This window comes from Cynocephalus volans, chromosome 2 (genome assembly GCF_027409185.1).
Source record: "Cynocephalus volans isolate mCynVol1 chromosome 2, mCynVol1.pri, whole genome shotgun sequence".
Lineage (NCBI taxonomy): Eukaryota > Metazoa > Chordata > Mammalia > Dermoptera > Cynocephalidae > Cynocephalus > Cynocephalus volans.
Window position 1 is genome coordinate 71,332,321 of NC_084461.1, and position 14,051 is coordinate 71,346,371.

At 37.0% G+C, this 14,051-nt stretch overlaps 1 protein-coding gene across 2 annotated transcripts in view; it reads right to left on the reverse strand.

Moving 5' to 3' along the window:
* The window catches only part of EDIL3 (EGF like repeats and discoidin domains 3), a 410,628-nt gene that overhangs the window by 176,247 nt on the left and 220,330 nt on the right, over window positions 1-14,051 (reverse strand). For both annotated transcript variants that reach the window (XM_063087348.1, XM_063087347.1), the window contains one exon: window positions 1,589-1,702. In XM_063087348.1, coding sequence (XP_062943418.1) covers window positions 1,589-1,702 — 114 coding nt within the window. The remainder of the gene's footprint in view (window positions 1-1,588; window positions 1,703-14,051) is intronic.

Below are 14,051 nucleotides of genomic sequence, written 5' to 3' on the forward strand. Positions count from 1 at the left end.
GGGCGCTCGCTCTGTCTCTGGTTTGTTGCCTTCCGTGTTCTCGGCGCTGCCGCCTCGGGCTGTTCAGTCGCGGCGCCGCTCGGGCGCTCCCAGGAGTCTTCTTTAATGCCGGCCTGAAACCTCGAATCCTGGATAGGGCAGCTGGCCGCCTTCAGTGCGGCCCCAGCCTCCGGGATCCTGGCTGCATCCACAGCAGCCCTGGCGCCGTGTTCCCTGTTTCAAGACCCGCTTTTGCAGCTAAGAATCAGTTCTTTTCCTGCTCCACACTTCAAAGCTGTTGCCTGTAAATGAGGCAGCCTCTCCTGCCGGGGGCAAAGTGGCGTTGAGCCCCCACGACCGGCCAGCAGCAGCAGTCCTCCCTTAAGAGATGGCCAGAGAAAGGTACACAAGTTTCCCGGCTGCCTGAGGCCCAGTGGCCACCTTTTCCACCTCAGCTACTCCGCGCCAGCCGCCGCAGCCGCCGCCATCTTGAAACCTCCCTCGAGCATCCTGTTTTTAAATCTTTATTTTATTTACATACATAAATGAATTCAACAATATTCCCTATTTTATTTTATAAGGACCATGATGGAAAGGGAAAGAAGAGGGAAAGTGAGAAGTAAAACTGAGACAATGGACAAAGAAGAAGGACTGTGTGTGGCGTGCTTGTGTGACACAGAGGACGTTTAGCGTGTGTTCATGTTCATTTTGCTCATCTCTATCTGAAGAGGTATCTCAATATAGAGGAAAATATACTGAGTTGGAAATCAGACAGCTGTATTCTTTCTAGTCCTGCTTCTGTCACTAACTAGCTGTGAAAGCTTGGGCAAACCACATCACACACGTGTCTCAGCTTCTGCATCTGAATTCCCATCTCAATTTGCGTAATATTGTTGTGGTGCTCAGATGGTATGACATACATCAAAGCCATAGCACTAAGAAGTTTCTATAAATGCCCAACAATTATAAAGCTATACCATTAGTGTTCTTGTTAGCATGTATTTAGGCCCCATTGCATTGACTCTAGTCCTGTTACTGCCTTCTGCCAGCACTTTTTTGGGGGGGAGGACAGGGGGTACTGGTGCTTTCTGCCTCTTTGTACACACTTCAGCCAAATAATTGCCCTGTCATTTGATCCATCATCTCAAGACCCTACTGTCTAATGTCTAAGACTTCCAAAAAAAAAAAAAAAAAAAAACAATATGTAAAATTGTTGCTAGTGTGTTTGCCAGGTCAACTGGATCCTCTTTTATCTCCACCTTTTATTTGTGATGCAGGCTCTCTGGTTTCAGTGTCCTGAATTTACTGTCTGAACCTAAGTAACCACTCTGGTGGTAGAAACTTAGTGCACATACTCAAAAGCCAAAAATGGAATTCACGGGAGAGATGAGCTTGGGTCTCTGAGGAACTGTTGTCATTCTTTTCGGGTCCTAGTAAAACATGCACTAAGTGAGAATATGTGTACATTAATAACAACAAAAATGAAATGTGCCATTCCAATTAGTTACACACTCTGGAAGCAAATGATACTGATTTTGGCCCAGATTTCATTAAAAAAATGGAGGCTATATAAATAACATTAGATAGATAGATAGATAGAGATACTCACTGTATTGACAATTTCTTCCCATAAATTCACCTGGGCACTCGCAGGAATAGTTAGCAACAAGATCTGTACATATCCCACCATTTTTGCAAGGCTCAGCCTCACATTCATTTATATCTGAGGAAAACAAAAAGAACAGAGGGAAAGAATTATTGTTAAGAAAATGATTAGATATTGGAAGATTTTAGGCATTTTAACTAAAAAAGTCTAAGTAATGGTATTCCTGTGTGTGTGTGTGTGTGTGTGTTTGTGTGTGTGCATGTGTGTTTAGTCACTAACACAACTGCTGCTTAAAACCAACAATTCATTAAAAATCAGATTAAATCAATTTCAAATGGAAATGAGAATCCAGGTAAAAGACCAACGAACTAAATCATTCTCTAATTCTGAAAATAAAATACGAATAGTTTGGGGAAGTATTCAGTGTATCCTTAGAATTAAATCAAACAAATTAACCCTGATAGAGATATGAATTGGTTTCACTTACAAGATCTAGAAACCTCCCCTGCAGCAACAACTGCCAATTAACACTGTCTCATTTCATCTTAATTCATTAAAATTCTAACTGACAGAGATGTTTTAGTTTCTAAATAGTTCGCCTTTGATGAATACGATGAGAAGCAAATTAGAGTTAACAGCTAAAGCTTGTTACATGCAAAGTATAATAAATGTAAATGATGATCACTTCCTAATCTCATTCAAGGATTTCTAAAGTTAGGATGACTAAAGGGACTTACCTTGGATATATGTACTCTTATTATAGCTGCTGCAAAATCATATGAAATATAAAACATTCAGCAAATTATACTAATTTCCATGCTAATTTTGGATAACAGAGAAGACAAATATGATTTTGGATGCAAAAAGAAATAATGACTAATTCAGTCAAACATCAATCACCAATATTAGCAAATCATTCCCTCTAAGCACAGCGCCATGCTGGGTTCTCTGGGAGCTAGCAACGGTTGGAGAACACACATCCCTCCCAAGCTCTTTTTCTTCCTATCATCTACTCCAGTTGAACTCCTATTTCCTTGCTGCTCTTCTTTTCACAACTCTGTTGTTACTGTTTCATTTTTAATAGTCTTAAAGGACTAAATGGTGTTACTTGGAAATTGTTTTTTCGTGCCTTTCACCCTTTCACCTCACGAAATGGTGAGCTTCACAAATGTAGTCCCTGTTCTGCCCTGTATTTTGTACCCATACAAATGCCACACTCTTTCTGGAAGATCACTGGTGCCCAACAAATGTTTCCTGACAAACTTTCTGCCGAAAAAATAGTAACAGTGGTATGTACAACCTTAAACGAAAACATTTTATTTCAGACTTATAACTTGCTTTCTGATACACTCTGACTGATCCGATGCACTATAACTTATCCAAATGTATTTCTGAAGTTCTGAGTTATCACAGCTGCTTAAAGAAATATCATCATTGACTTTCTTAAGACCAAATAAAGTATAAGAGTACTTCAAAACTCTCTATTTTGCCCCCTTTTTCAACTTTTTAACGAAGAAAAGGATGAATGAGTAAGCATAAGATATTTCTGATGAAATATCCAGTTTTTCTGCTTTCATCAAAATTTCACTTAGTTTTATTTATATCGGACTAACACGCAAAATATTTTCATTAAATTATGTAAGTGGCTTGAAAATCAATTTGTTGCCAACTCAGTGTAAGACAGTGGCAATGTTGGTTACTTTGGAACATGCCCAGTATCTTTCCCTATATCATATCTAGTACAATTTGCTTTAGATGAGAACATGTCTATAGCTGTTAAGTTAAATCTTCATTTCTTAGAAAAAGCATTGCCTTATTTTGTAAAATTAGACATAAAAAGTTATTCTTTTATAGACTTATAGAGAAGAAACGGAGTACTGATGTCTGAAGAAGACCACATAAGGGAAATACAATTTAATCTTGAACTTGAAGAAAAAATGTAATTAGGATTAATAAGGAGAGGAGGATACAGATAGGGACCAGGTTATGAGGAATCCTTAGAACCATTTGAGGAAACTGGATTTTATCTTGTGGCGCTGAAGAACTGGATCAGGATGGGAGGATATCTTCTTCACGCTTCTACTTTAGAAGGACCTAGTGGAGTGATAAGTGGAATGGACTTGAGAAATAAATGAGGCAGGCAGAACAGAGACCTACACAAAGTTTGATGTTAATAGGCACAGCATACATTTTAATTTTCAGTTAAGAGGATATGCATTTTCTCATTTTCAGATTAAAATATATCCTGAGTAAAATCAAATCCACCTCTTGCTGCTTTGAATTTAATAGAAGGATATTTACATAGTAATGTGACAACAATCAAGAGTTTATACATACTATTAATGATATGCAAGCACTGTTGTTCTTTGCTTCTTTAAATATTCCAAGTATTTACACAATTAATAGTACTTAAAATACGTGAATGTAAATCTAATTGAGGCAAATCAACCTTTAAACTTTCCAGCTATTTGTTCATCAGGACAGATCTCAATCCTCCACAAATCAAGTTATAATTAAGGACATCTGATTCTGAAAAATAACAGTTACACCTTTACCCAGAGGTTAACATGAGATGGAATGAATTGGAATTGGATGTGATGAAGTGGAAATGCTTTACGGACATACTCAATTTGTGATCAAGACCTTTCCATTGTTTACATGTGCATTGTTCAATGTTTTTTTTTAACTCAAAAATTACTTAACTCTAAATTCATAAAAATATAAATGTTATTTTAAATGACCTATATTTTTTAATTTAGTAGCAAAATTAGTAAAATGTTTCTGCATATATACATATCCAGTATCCTGCAGGCTTAGAGAATAGATGCAAATTATATAGAAGTGTTTATGTATTAGTATAATGCGGGAGTTCTTTCAGTAGTGAAGGCTATTTGCACTGTGATTAACACTGCAAGCAATCTAAATGGAAACTGACCTCGATTTGTATAAATCATGTTTAATTAAAGACTGTATATAAATGTTCACAAAATATAATGTAATGAAATTAAAATTAAACATCTTTATAAAAAATTACACACATTTCCCTTTGTCATAGATCAAGACATTACCATTTTCAGAAGAAACTTCACATCTATTCTAAATATACTAGAATAGATTAGATTATTTTTATAACTAACAAAAGTTTGACATAACAGTTCCCATATAAAATAAGAATTTCCATATTTGGTCATATTTATAATTTATTTATAATCATTATAGCTATCATTTTTTTGAGGTTTTTGCTTCTATGACTGCCTCATGAGAACTGTTTGAAAAAACAGCCTCATGCAAAATATGTTTCACAATCAAGGCAGCCAGCTGAGTCCTGAAAACACAAAACTTTGCTGCCCATCGTTTAGTATGACTGAAGCACAGTGACCAGTGACCAGCCAGACCTGTACATGGGTTTCCAAATCTAAACTCATGACTCACCCTTGTTTAAAATTTTATTTGTTTCGTTTTGTGCTTTGGTGAGGAAAGAAGAAAGCAAGAAAAAAAGAAGAAGAAAGAGATAAGAATGTAAATAGTTGAATTTCTTTGAAAGGAAACATGGGTTTCTTTAAACTGAAGAACGCTACAAGGATCCCCAGGCCCTTGCCTGTTTTGTAACTAATTCAAAGATTCATTCCTTTTACATGCATAACTTAGACTCTTTATCATTATGTCATGCTTAACCTATTTTCTGCAAATTTGTAAAGGTGTGTTGCTAGTCTACTCTCTTTGGCTTGGGTTTTTCTTAACAGAAATAATGTCAACCTATGCCCAGTCTGGAGAGTTAACTGTGAGAACCTCCTCTAGTTAATTGACAAATTACTAATATATCCATTAAGATCACTTTGAGAACTCATTCTTTAGGGAGTTCATTGTATATACAACTGCATTTTGAGAAGTGCTGTGCTCAGTTACTCTTAGTCTTGTTTGTCCTAGAACATTCTCAGATCCACTATTGTGCAAATAATAGCCCAAAGCTCATGAAATTGACTTCGGAGTGGTAGGCTATCAAAGAGTTTTTAAAATGAAAATTACATTTGCTAATTCCTTATTTATGTCTTCAAAGACAGTGGATTGTCTGGGCATAATTCCTTGCCAAAACATGTTGCTCCTTCCCAGAGAATTATATTTACATATTCAGTACTCTCATTCTTCATTATAGGCTCCATCAGTTGGCCAGAGATGAAACAGAGAGTTCTTGAGCCTAATTCCCTGGGGCCACTTCTGGAGACTTCTAAACCTAATTAGTTAATTAGATTGGTTATCAACTAGCTCACCTTTGGAACCTGCAGAGTAGAAATGATAGCAGGTTGCATTCTTAGGCCATCACTGTCCCAATTCATCCTTGAATTAATCCCCTCAGAACTCCTCAGGTCGATGCCACCTACCCCAAGGAGTTTAGCTACATTTACTTTGCCAAATTGACTTAGATATTTTGACTACGGACCACAATTTAGACTAGGATCTCCGATCCTTCTGGGGACAGAAATCCATCTAAACTCTTCTAGTAAAGACAAAGACAACTTAATTCAATCATGAATCTATCTCCTTTTCATCCCCAAGTACATCTAGGTCCCACAAGCGTCAAAAAGGAACACTGATTCTTGGGCTGAGAACCGTTGTTTTGATATATTAAAAGGAAATCATGATAAAGCCTTTTTTATCTTTTGCAAAGACAAAATTTCTCAATTTCCTTATTCCTATCCCTTGGGCTGTCTTTTCTCCTGCAATATTGTTATTGATGGCTAAATAGTCGCCAAGTGCTTATTTTCAAGAATCTGCTATTTCTGATCCCTAACAACACATCTTCCCTAGGTTCCCCATTAGCTATTAAATATTCTCCAGACCTCTTGTGAGTGATTGCCTTTTAAATTTGACCTTTTATTATTTTTTTTTCTTATCAAAAGCCGCTAGTGTTTCAATTTCTCTTTTAAGGCTGAATGACTTTATGATAAACTTCTAGGAATTCTATTCTCTCACTCAGATGTTCAATTTAATTATGTCACAGTCAAATTATCTAGAGGATTTCCAGTCATTTCTGGGACCAGTTTGTTATATTTTTAATCTTATGTGCTTGAACTCCCCTTTGATTTGGCCTTCTGCTATATTACTAGTATTTCATTTTAAAGTAACAAATTAAAGCCAGCATCATTCAATCAGAGCACATCACATGCAAACCTTTTATAATATTTATTGATAACCTTCACTTACCAGGAATCATAATATAACAAAAGACCCAAATCTCCTCTTTCTAATAATGATCCTATTTTCTGCCCATCTCTATCTTGGCATCTTACCATTTATTTTGAAATCTCTATTTAGATGCAAATACATTTGCTACTTGTATCCAGGCAGTGTTCATCCCAAATCTCTGGAATGTTTCCATATAAAATTATTCCAAGAAGGCTTCATTTGCCTTTAATCAGATATTTGGCCAGAAAGATAAGATATCTATTCCAAAGTAATTATAAAGCCAAAACCAGGGGAGGTAGATGTGGGGTTAAGGGAGGGGTAATCTAGAGGGTGCTATGTCTCTATAACTCAAGTATTTGACTATTTGAAAAAAATTCATAAATAAAAGCTACACGAAAAACACAGAGTAGAAGCCAAAAAGAAGAGATTCCTCCTTAAGTAAAATTTTCACAAAAAAAGCAAACCATCTCAAAAGATGTCACCTCAGTGACATGCAGCATAGTAACTTGTCCTGCAATAAATATTTGTTGATTGATAAGAAAAAAAATGGAGAACACTAAAGACCCAGGGAATCACCAAATATATACCATCACAGTGAATCCCTTGACCGGGGCAGGTGTTCCAGCCTGTTTCTAAAGGGATCCTACTAAGAAAAAACGGGGTTAGAGCAATGCTTATTTTAATAGTTGGAGCTTTTAAAACATGCAAAGGCAAAAATCCCACACCCACAGATTCTGATTTAAATGGTACTGGGTAGCATGAAGGTAGTAATTTTGTTATAAGAGGAGTTCAAGTGGTTCTAAAGAGTAGCCAGTGTTGGCAAACACTGAACAGTGTTGGCAGACCTCTGCTTATGAAGCCCATCCATCCATCCATCCATTCTTCCTTCTTTCCTTTCATCCATCTATCCATCCATCCATCATTAGTTCTGTGTGAGGTACTAAGGAAGCAAAGATTAATATGTCATGGTCCCTTATTTTTCTCAAGGTTTTTACAGTAGAGTAGACAGACAAGGAAATAAATAATCAGTTACAGTGTGAAGTGACAAGTACTATAACAGGAAAATGCAGCTTCTCAAAGGTACTCCAAATATCATATACTAAATTGATCGAGCAGGGTAGCAGCAGGGTAGGGAATGTTGAGTTTTAAAGGAGTCATCTAGCAGACTAGAGAAAAATGTATTTGAGTTATATGGAGTTATAAATAATTAACTCTTTAAAGTTATTTTCTAAATTAATATGTATTTCATTATTATTCCATATCAGTAGTCTGCAGATCTAAGAATGACTTCTCATTGTTTCTTAATTCTTTCCTTCAAGTATATATGACATATATTTCCTGGTTTTCTACTTTTATTATAGTATGTTATCTTTTACATATTTTGCATATTCTAATGCTTTATTCAAAATTAACCACTGTATTCTGTTAGCTGAATGTCAAATTAGTTCACTTGCAGCTCTCTTCAGTTTTAGAAGTCAACCTTGATGATCAGCTATTTTGAACTTATTTTTTATAGTGAGTTATGAGAAACCTGTAACTGGGTAGGTGAGATAGGATTCATATTAGAAGCATAGCTATGATTCATATAGTTTACACACTCATTCACTCAGTCACTCATAAATTTATTAAAATTCTGACAAGCACCTTCTATGAACCAGGCCCTAAAATACACGATTGGATACATCAGTGAGGCCTGTTCTAAGAGATCTCACCTTTTATTCTACTCAGGAGAGAGATAATTATAATATAATATAGCGAAATACGTGCCTTATAATATTATGTACAAAATGTACTGTAATTATAGAGGAAGCAGTAGCTTTGCCTAGAGGAGATGTGGAAGATTGCTTAAATGGGGTAAAAAATTTGATTGGTGCTTAAAGGATGGGCAGGGGTTTTTTCAGATGTGTTAAATTGGGAATACATAAAATAATAGAATTTTTCAGAGAGAAATGAGCACTCTAAAAGTCTGGAGCATGCACAGGAACTGTGTGTGAGGGGATGAGGGGGGGGATATTGGGGATGGTGGTGACTAAGTCTGAGACCAGACTTTTGGGTTTTATAAATCAAGTTAAGGAGTTTGAACTTCAGTTCTTGGATACTGGGGTGTTAATAGAGAATTCAGGAAGTGTGAAAGCAGACATAGGACTCAATAGATCTGTCTTTTATAAAGCTCATTTACTTACTCTAGAATTTCATTATTGGTAACATTTTGGAAAAATATTTCAAAAACGAAGAGAAATTAATGTTGAGTCCACATCACTCAGACTACAAAGCATGACGACCAGGACCATGTATCTTTAAACATTTAGCTTGGTTTCGAATGCACACAGACCTCCTAATATTTAGGGTTGCCAGATTTCACAAATAAAAATATATGATGTCCATGCAATATTTGGGACATACTTACAACAAAGAAATCATTGTTTATCTGAAATTCAAATTTACTTGGGCATCAGGTATTTTATCTAGGAATCCTACTTGAATTGTCAACCAGAAGGTGATTTCTCCATTTTTTCTTCTTTCTCTTTCTGTAAGCATTTTAATTTTCAGCATATGGTCATGCTTTCCATTTTGTATACTCAGCAGACCTAAAGGAAAACTACCTACAGTGGAAAATCATTATTGACGAGTCTTTCTTAGGCTTTTGCTCAGACTAAAATTTGTTGCTTGCATTCTGCAAGAATGTAGTATTCAGTTTACTTCTACGTAAGCTTTAATAATACAAGTATATCCAAATGGCACTTGAGGATGACAGTTGATTGATAACAATTAGCACAATCTTCCACTTGTAGATTACTTACTATGTACCAAGCATTGTACCAAGACTTTTGTATACATTAACACATCCTATGACCCATTTACTATTTTATACCTGTTTTATAGACAAGGGAATCAAGCAATTGAACATGTGATAACTTGCCAAGCGTCACACAGGTGGTAAAGCTGAGATTAAAATCCGGATAATTTGCCCCAAGAATCTCTGCTATTCACCAGTTCATTTTGCCATCACTAGGTTTATTCGTGCTTCCTCTGCGCCACCACCTCATACTTCCCTTCAAGGCACTGTTTCATGTGCAGAGGAGGACTGATACGGGATAATACATAGTCCTCGATCTCAAAATGTTTATAATAACCTAGTAATATCAGCATTTCTCCTCTAGGTCAAAGACTCCAGTTCTAAAAATCTTACTCTTGAATACATCCCCCCCCCCATCCCTTTATTCCTCTTTGTAATTTTCTCAAAATCTTAAGTGGTTTGGGTTTAATAGGCATTTGTTCTAATTTTATTCCTCAAATCCACAATGGCTTGCCTATGTAGAAATGGATTTTTTGGTTCTTACATTCTTTTGTACATGCTTTTTAACTTTAAGCTTAGACAAAAGGAATGCATTTGCTTTTTAAGTTTCCTTCTTTATAGAGAGCATGGATATACCTTATACATGTACAATTGAAATTTTTGTTATTTTTGTGGGTGACCATCTGTATTATATAAAAATCTTTATTTGAAAGATAACATACATACAGAAAAGTACACAAAACAATAAAGTTAAACGAGTTATTATAATGGGGCAACCTCTGTAATGACCACCAAGATCAAATACCAGAATCCTGCCTACAGTCCAAAAGCCTTCACATGCCCCTTCCATTCATAACCTGCCCTCCACCTCACAAAGGTAACTGATCTCCTGCTTACTGTGGGAATCACAACCTTGCTCTTTGGATATTGTATAGTTTTGCCACTTAAATATGTACTGCTAAACAGTTATCTTTTATTTTTGTCTATATTTGAACCTAGTAAAAAAACCCACAAGAAACCACGCAGTATGTGCTCTTCTGTTTGTGGCTTCTTTCACAAAGTTGTTGTAGGTGGCTGCAGTGAGTTCATTTCCACTACTGGACAGTATTTCACTGTTAAAAAAATATCACATGCATTTTTCCTTTTATTATTAATGGCATTTATGTTGTCATTGTAAATAAAAGCATCAGAGAACATGCTTGTACATGTTTCTTGATGCCTAAGTGTACTGAATTTTTCTTGGGTATATCCAGGAGTGAAATGGCTGAGTCATAATGATGTACACGTTCAACTTTAGTAGATAACTCCAAACTGATTTTTAAAGTGGTTGCACCGATTTGCACTCCTATCAGCGATTTAATTCATAATATTTTTGAAGATACAAACTACTTGAAACTTGCAGGTATCCACTTATTTTACTTCATTTGCAAGTTGTAAATAGAAAGGCTTAACACCAATGAGTCTTTTTAACATATATATTTACCAAGAGGGGCTTTTCAGGGAATGAATTAAAACCTTCAATTCACATTTTTCTCTTCAATGACCTTAACTCTTTTTTAAAAACATAGACAGTAACTTATAGTAAAAGTGTTGAATCAATGAAAGCTTGTAAGCAATGCCACATTTAAGTAACAGGCACTGACTGATATACAGTTAAAGTCTGTATACAAAGAAAAATAATTCCATTTAACCCATGAATTAATTTCTTAAAAAGAACTCTATAAATTAGGTCTCACATACAAATACATCTAGACTTAGTTAATAAAATAAGAATACTTCCTGCTTCTACATTTTTATATCTTTGAAATTTTATATATGTGTTATCAAACAAAAATGATGTCTCCAAATGATGAATTATATTATAGTTCTATAGCTACTGTGAGGACTAAATGAGGTAGCTTACAGGAAAAATATCTTGCAGCTTTGAAAGACCATTAAGAACAATATTTATATTCTTATAATATGGGTTAAACCATATCATATTGTGCAGTAGAATGTGCAGGAAAATGTAGGTTTTTGTACACAGATATTATTACATTTTAGGGTTATCATCAGAGAAAATAAATGGGTAGAATTTTCATAAATATTCTACAGAAGAGTATCCCTGCCTTGGAGAGGCATGAAAGACAGCATTTATCCACAAAATTGCAAAGCCCATGGAAATTTTAATCCACTGAATGGGATAATTCAACAAATATTCTTAATATATTATTTCTAAAATGGTGACATTTACTATTTTTTAAAGTAGTACATCAACGTTCCACAAACTTCAGCTGGCAGATCACTGAAATCTATAGCCAACAGATATAAACTATAGCTGGTAAATATAGAAAAGATTCCTTTCTAAATTTTTAGGAGTTTCAGTCCCCATCAAGGTGAAAGAGCTGGGTGGCTAGATTTCTTTCATTCCAGAACCTCATCTACATAATTATAGGGCATTTTTTGGTTTTCTGGCAGAGTTAGAGGCAACAAAACATCTGCCACTCTCAAGGCCACCATGGAAGAATCTGCTTCAAGCGATCAAGTCACTATTCAGAGCCAAAAAAGTGCTGCCTACACGCCATTATATTTTTGTATTTTTTCTCCCATATTTATTGTTAAGTATGCCAAATTGGCATATTTTCTTCATTAAAAATGATAACGTTGGGATTTAAGAGAACTCTACTTCTGGCCAAGGCACAGTAACAGGGACCAGAGTTTTCAAGCAGACCCTCCTGCCTAAAATAACAACAAAAAATAAAACAGACAAAATATATAAGACAACAGTGTTCAAGATACTGAACATTAAGAAACAAAGGACAATAAATCATGTGAGCCCTTCCATAGCCCAGGTGTCCTCTCTTGAGAGGGATTCAAGACCATGGCTCACGGAGAGAGAATCCAGGCAGAGCCTGGCAAACACTCCGAGTTAGAGAGGGAGCTCAGAGTCTGGACAGCCTGAGGAGGTTAGTATGAAGGTTAATTTCTAGAGAAACAGACTCTTAAAGATGAATTTCTTCAGTTGGTTTCAGGGCGTTAGACCTAAAAATGCTAACACCTCGACTTCTAAAAATATGGAGAGTACTGATAGTCCTTGGCATGAACTGTTTAAAGAGATATGCAAGATAAATCCATTCGATAGTCTTGATTCACTGCTTGTAAAAGGCAAGGGATTCAGTGACTCTATATGTAATATTTTTGAGTATTTGTGGAAATCCGAGGACTATAATGACATTGGCTGGTTGCTCCTCACAACACTGGATAAACTGAAGAAAGAAAAGGGCACTCAGTGAAGTGACTCTCGGCTCAAGGGCCACATAGATGACCTGAAAGTTTCTAGGTGTGCTCTAGGCCAGAATCTTCTCTCCAGTACCCACAGGGCTGAAATTGCTGAGAATCCAATACAAGCCCTCATCACAGACTGGCTGAACTACAGTGGCAGTTGAATTATCAGCCTCACAGGGTATCTACTGCTAAAGTGAGGGCATTAGTTGGGAAAGAATGGGATCCTGCAAGTTGGGATGGGGATGTGTGGGAAGACCCCGAGGAAGCTGGGGACATGGAACCCCTAACTTGCATTGAGCTTGTTCATCGGCAATGAACTCCCAATGCTCATCTCCAGCGACAGTGGCTTTTCCACCTCTGCCTGAGGGGATTCATTCTGCATTGCCTAAGGAAACAGTAATGGCTTCCCCTGAAGCAGTGACTGAGCAAGACAATGCTGATTCTCCTCAGGACCCACCCCCACCTCCTGTCTTTGATTCTAGACCCATAACTAGACTCAAGGCCCAGCAGGCCCTAAAGGTGAAGTACATAGTGTGACCCATGAGGAGGTGCATTACACCCTGAAAGAGAAGAAGTGGCCCGAATGCCCATGGTTCCTACTCCTGCTACACTGCCTTCTCTTCCCCAGCCTGCACCTATGGCCTCATGGGGAGTTCCCTATGATCAGTTGACAGAGGAAGGCAAGGCTAGAGCTTGGTTTACAGATGGTTCTGCATGATATTCAGGCACCACCCAAAAGTGGACAGCTGTGGTACTGCACCCCTTTTCTGGGACAACCCTGAAGGACAGTGGTGAGGGCAAACCTTCTCAATGGGCAGAACTTCGGGCACTGCACTTGGTTGTGCACTTTTCCTGGAAGGAGAAATGGCCAGATGTGTGATTATATACTGATTCATGGGCTGTAGCCAATGGTTTGACTGGATGGTCAGGGACATGGAAGGAACATGATTGGAAAATTGGTGAGAAAGAAATTTGGGGAAGAGGTATGTGGATGGACCTCTCAGAGTGGGCAAAGGATGTGAAGATATTTGTTTCCGATGTGAATGTGAATGCCCTTCAAAAGGTTACCTCAGCAGAAGAGGACTTTAATAATCAGGTGGACAGAATGACCCATTCTGTGGATACTAGTCAGCCTCTTTCTCCAGCCACCCCTGTCATCACCCAGTGGGCTCATGAGCAAAGTGGCCATAGTGGCAGGGATGGAGGTTATGCATGGGATCA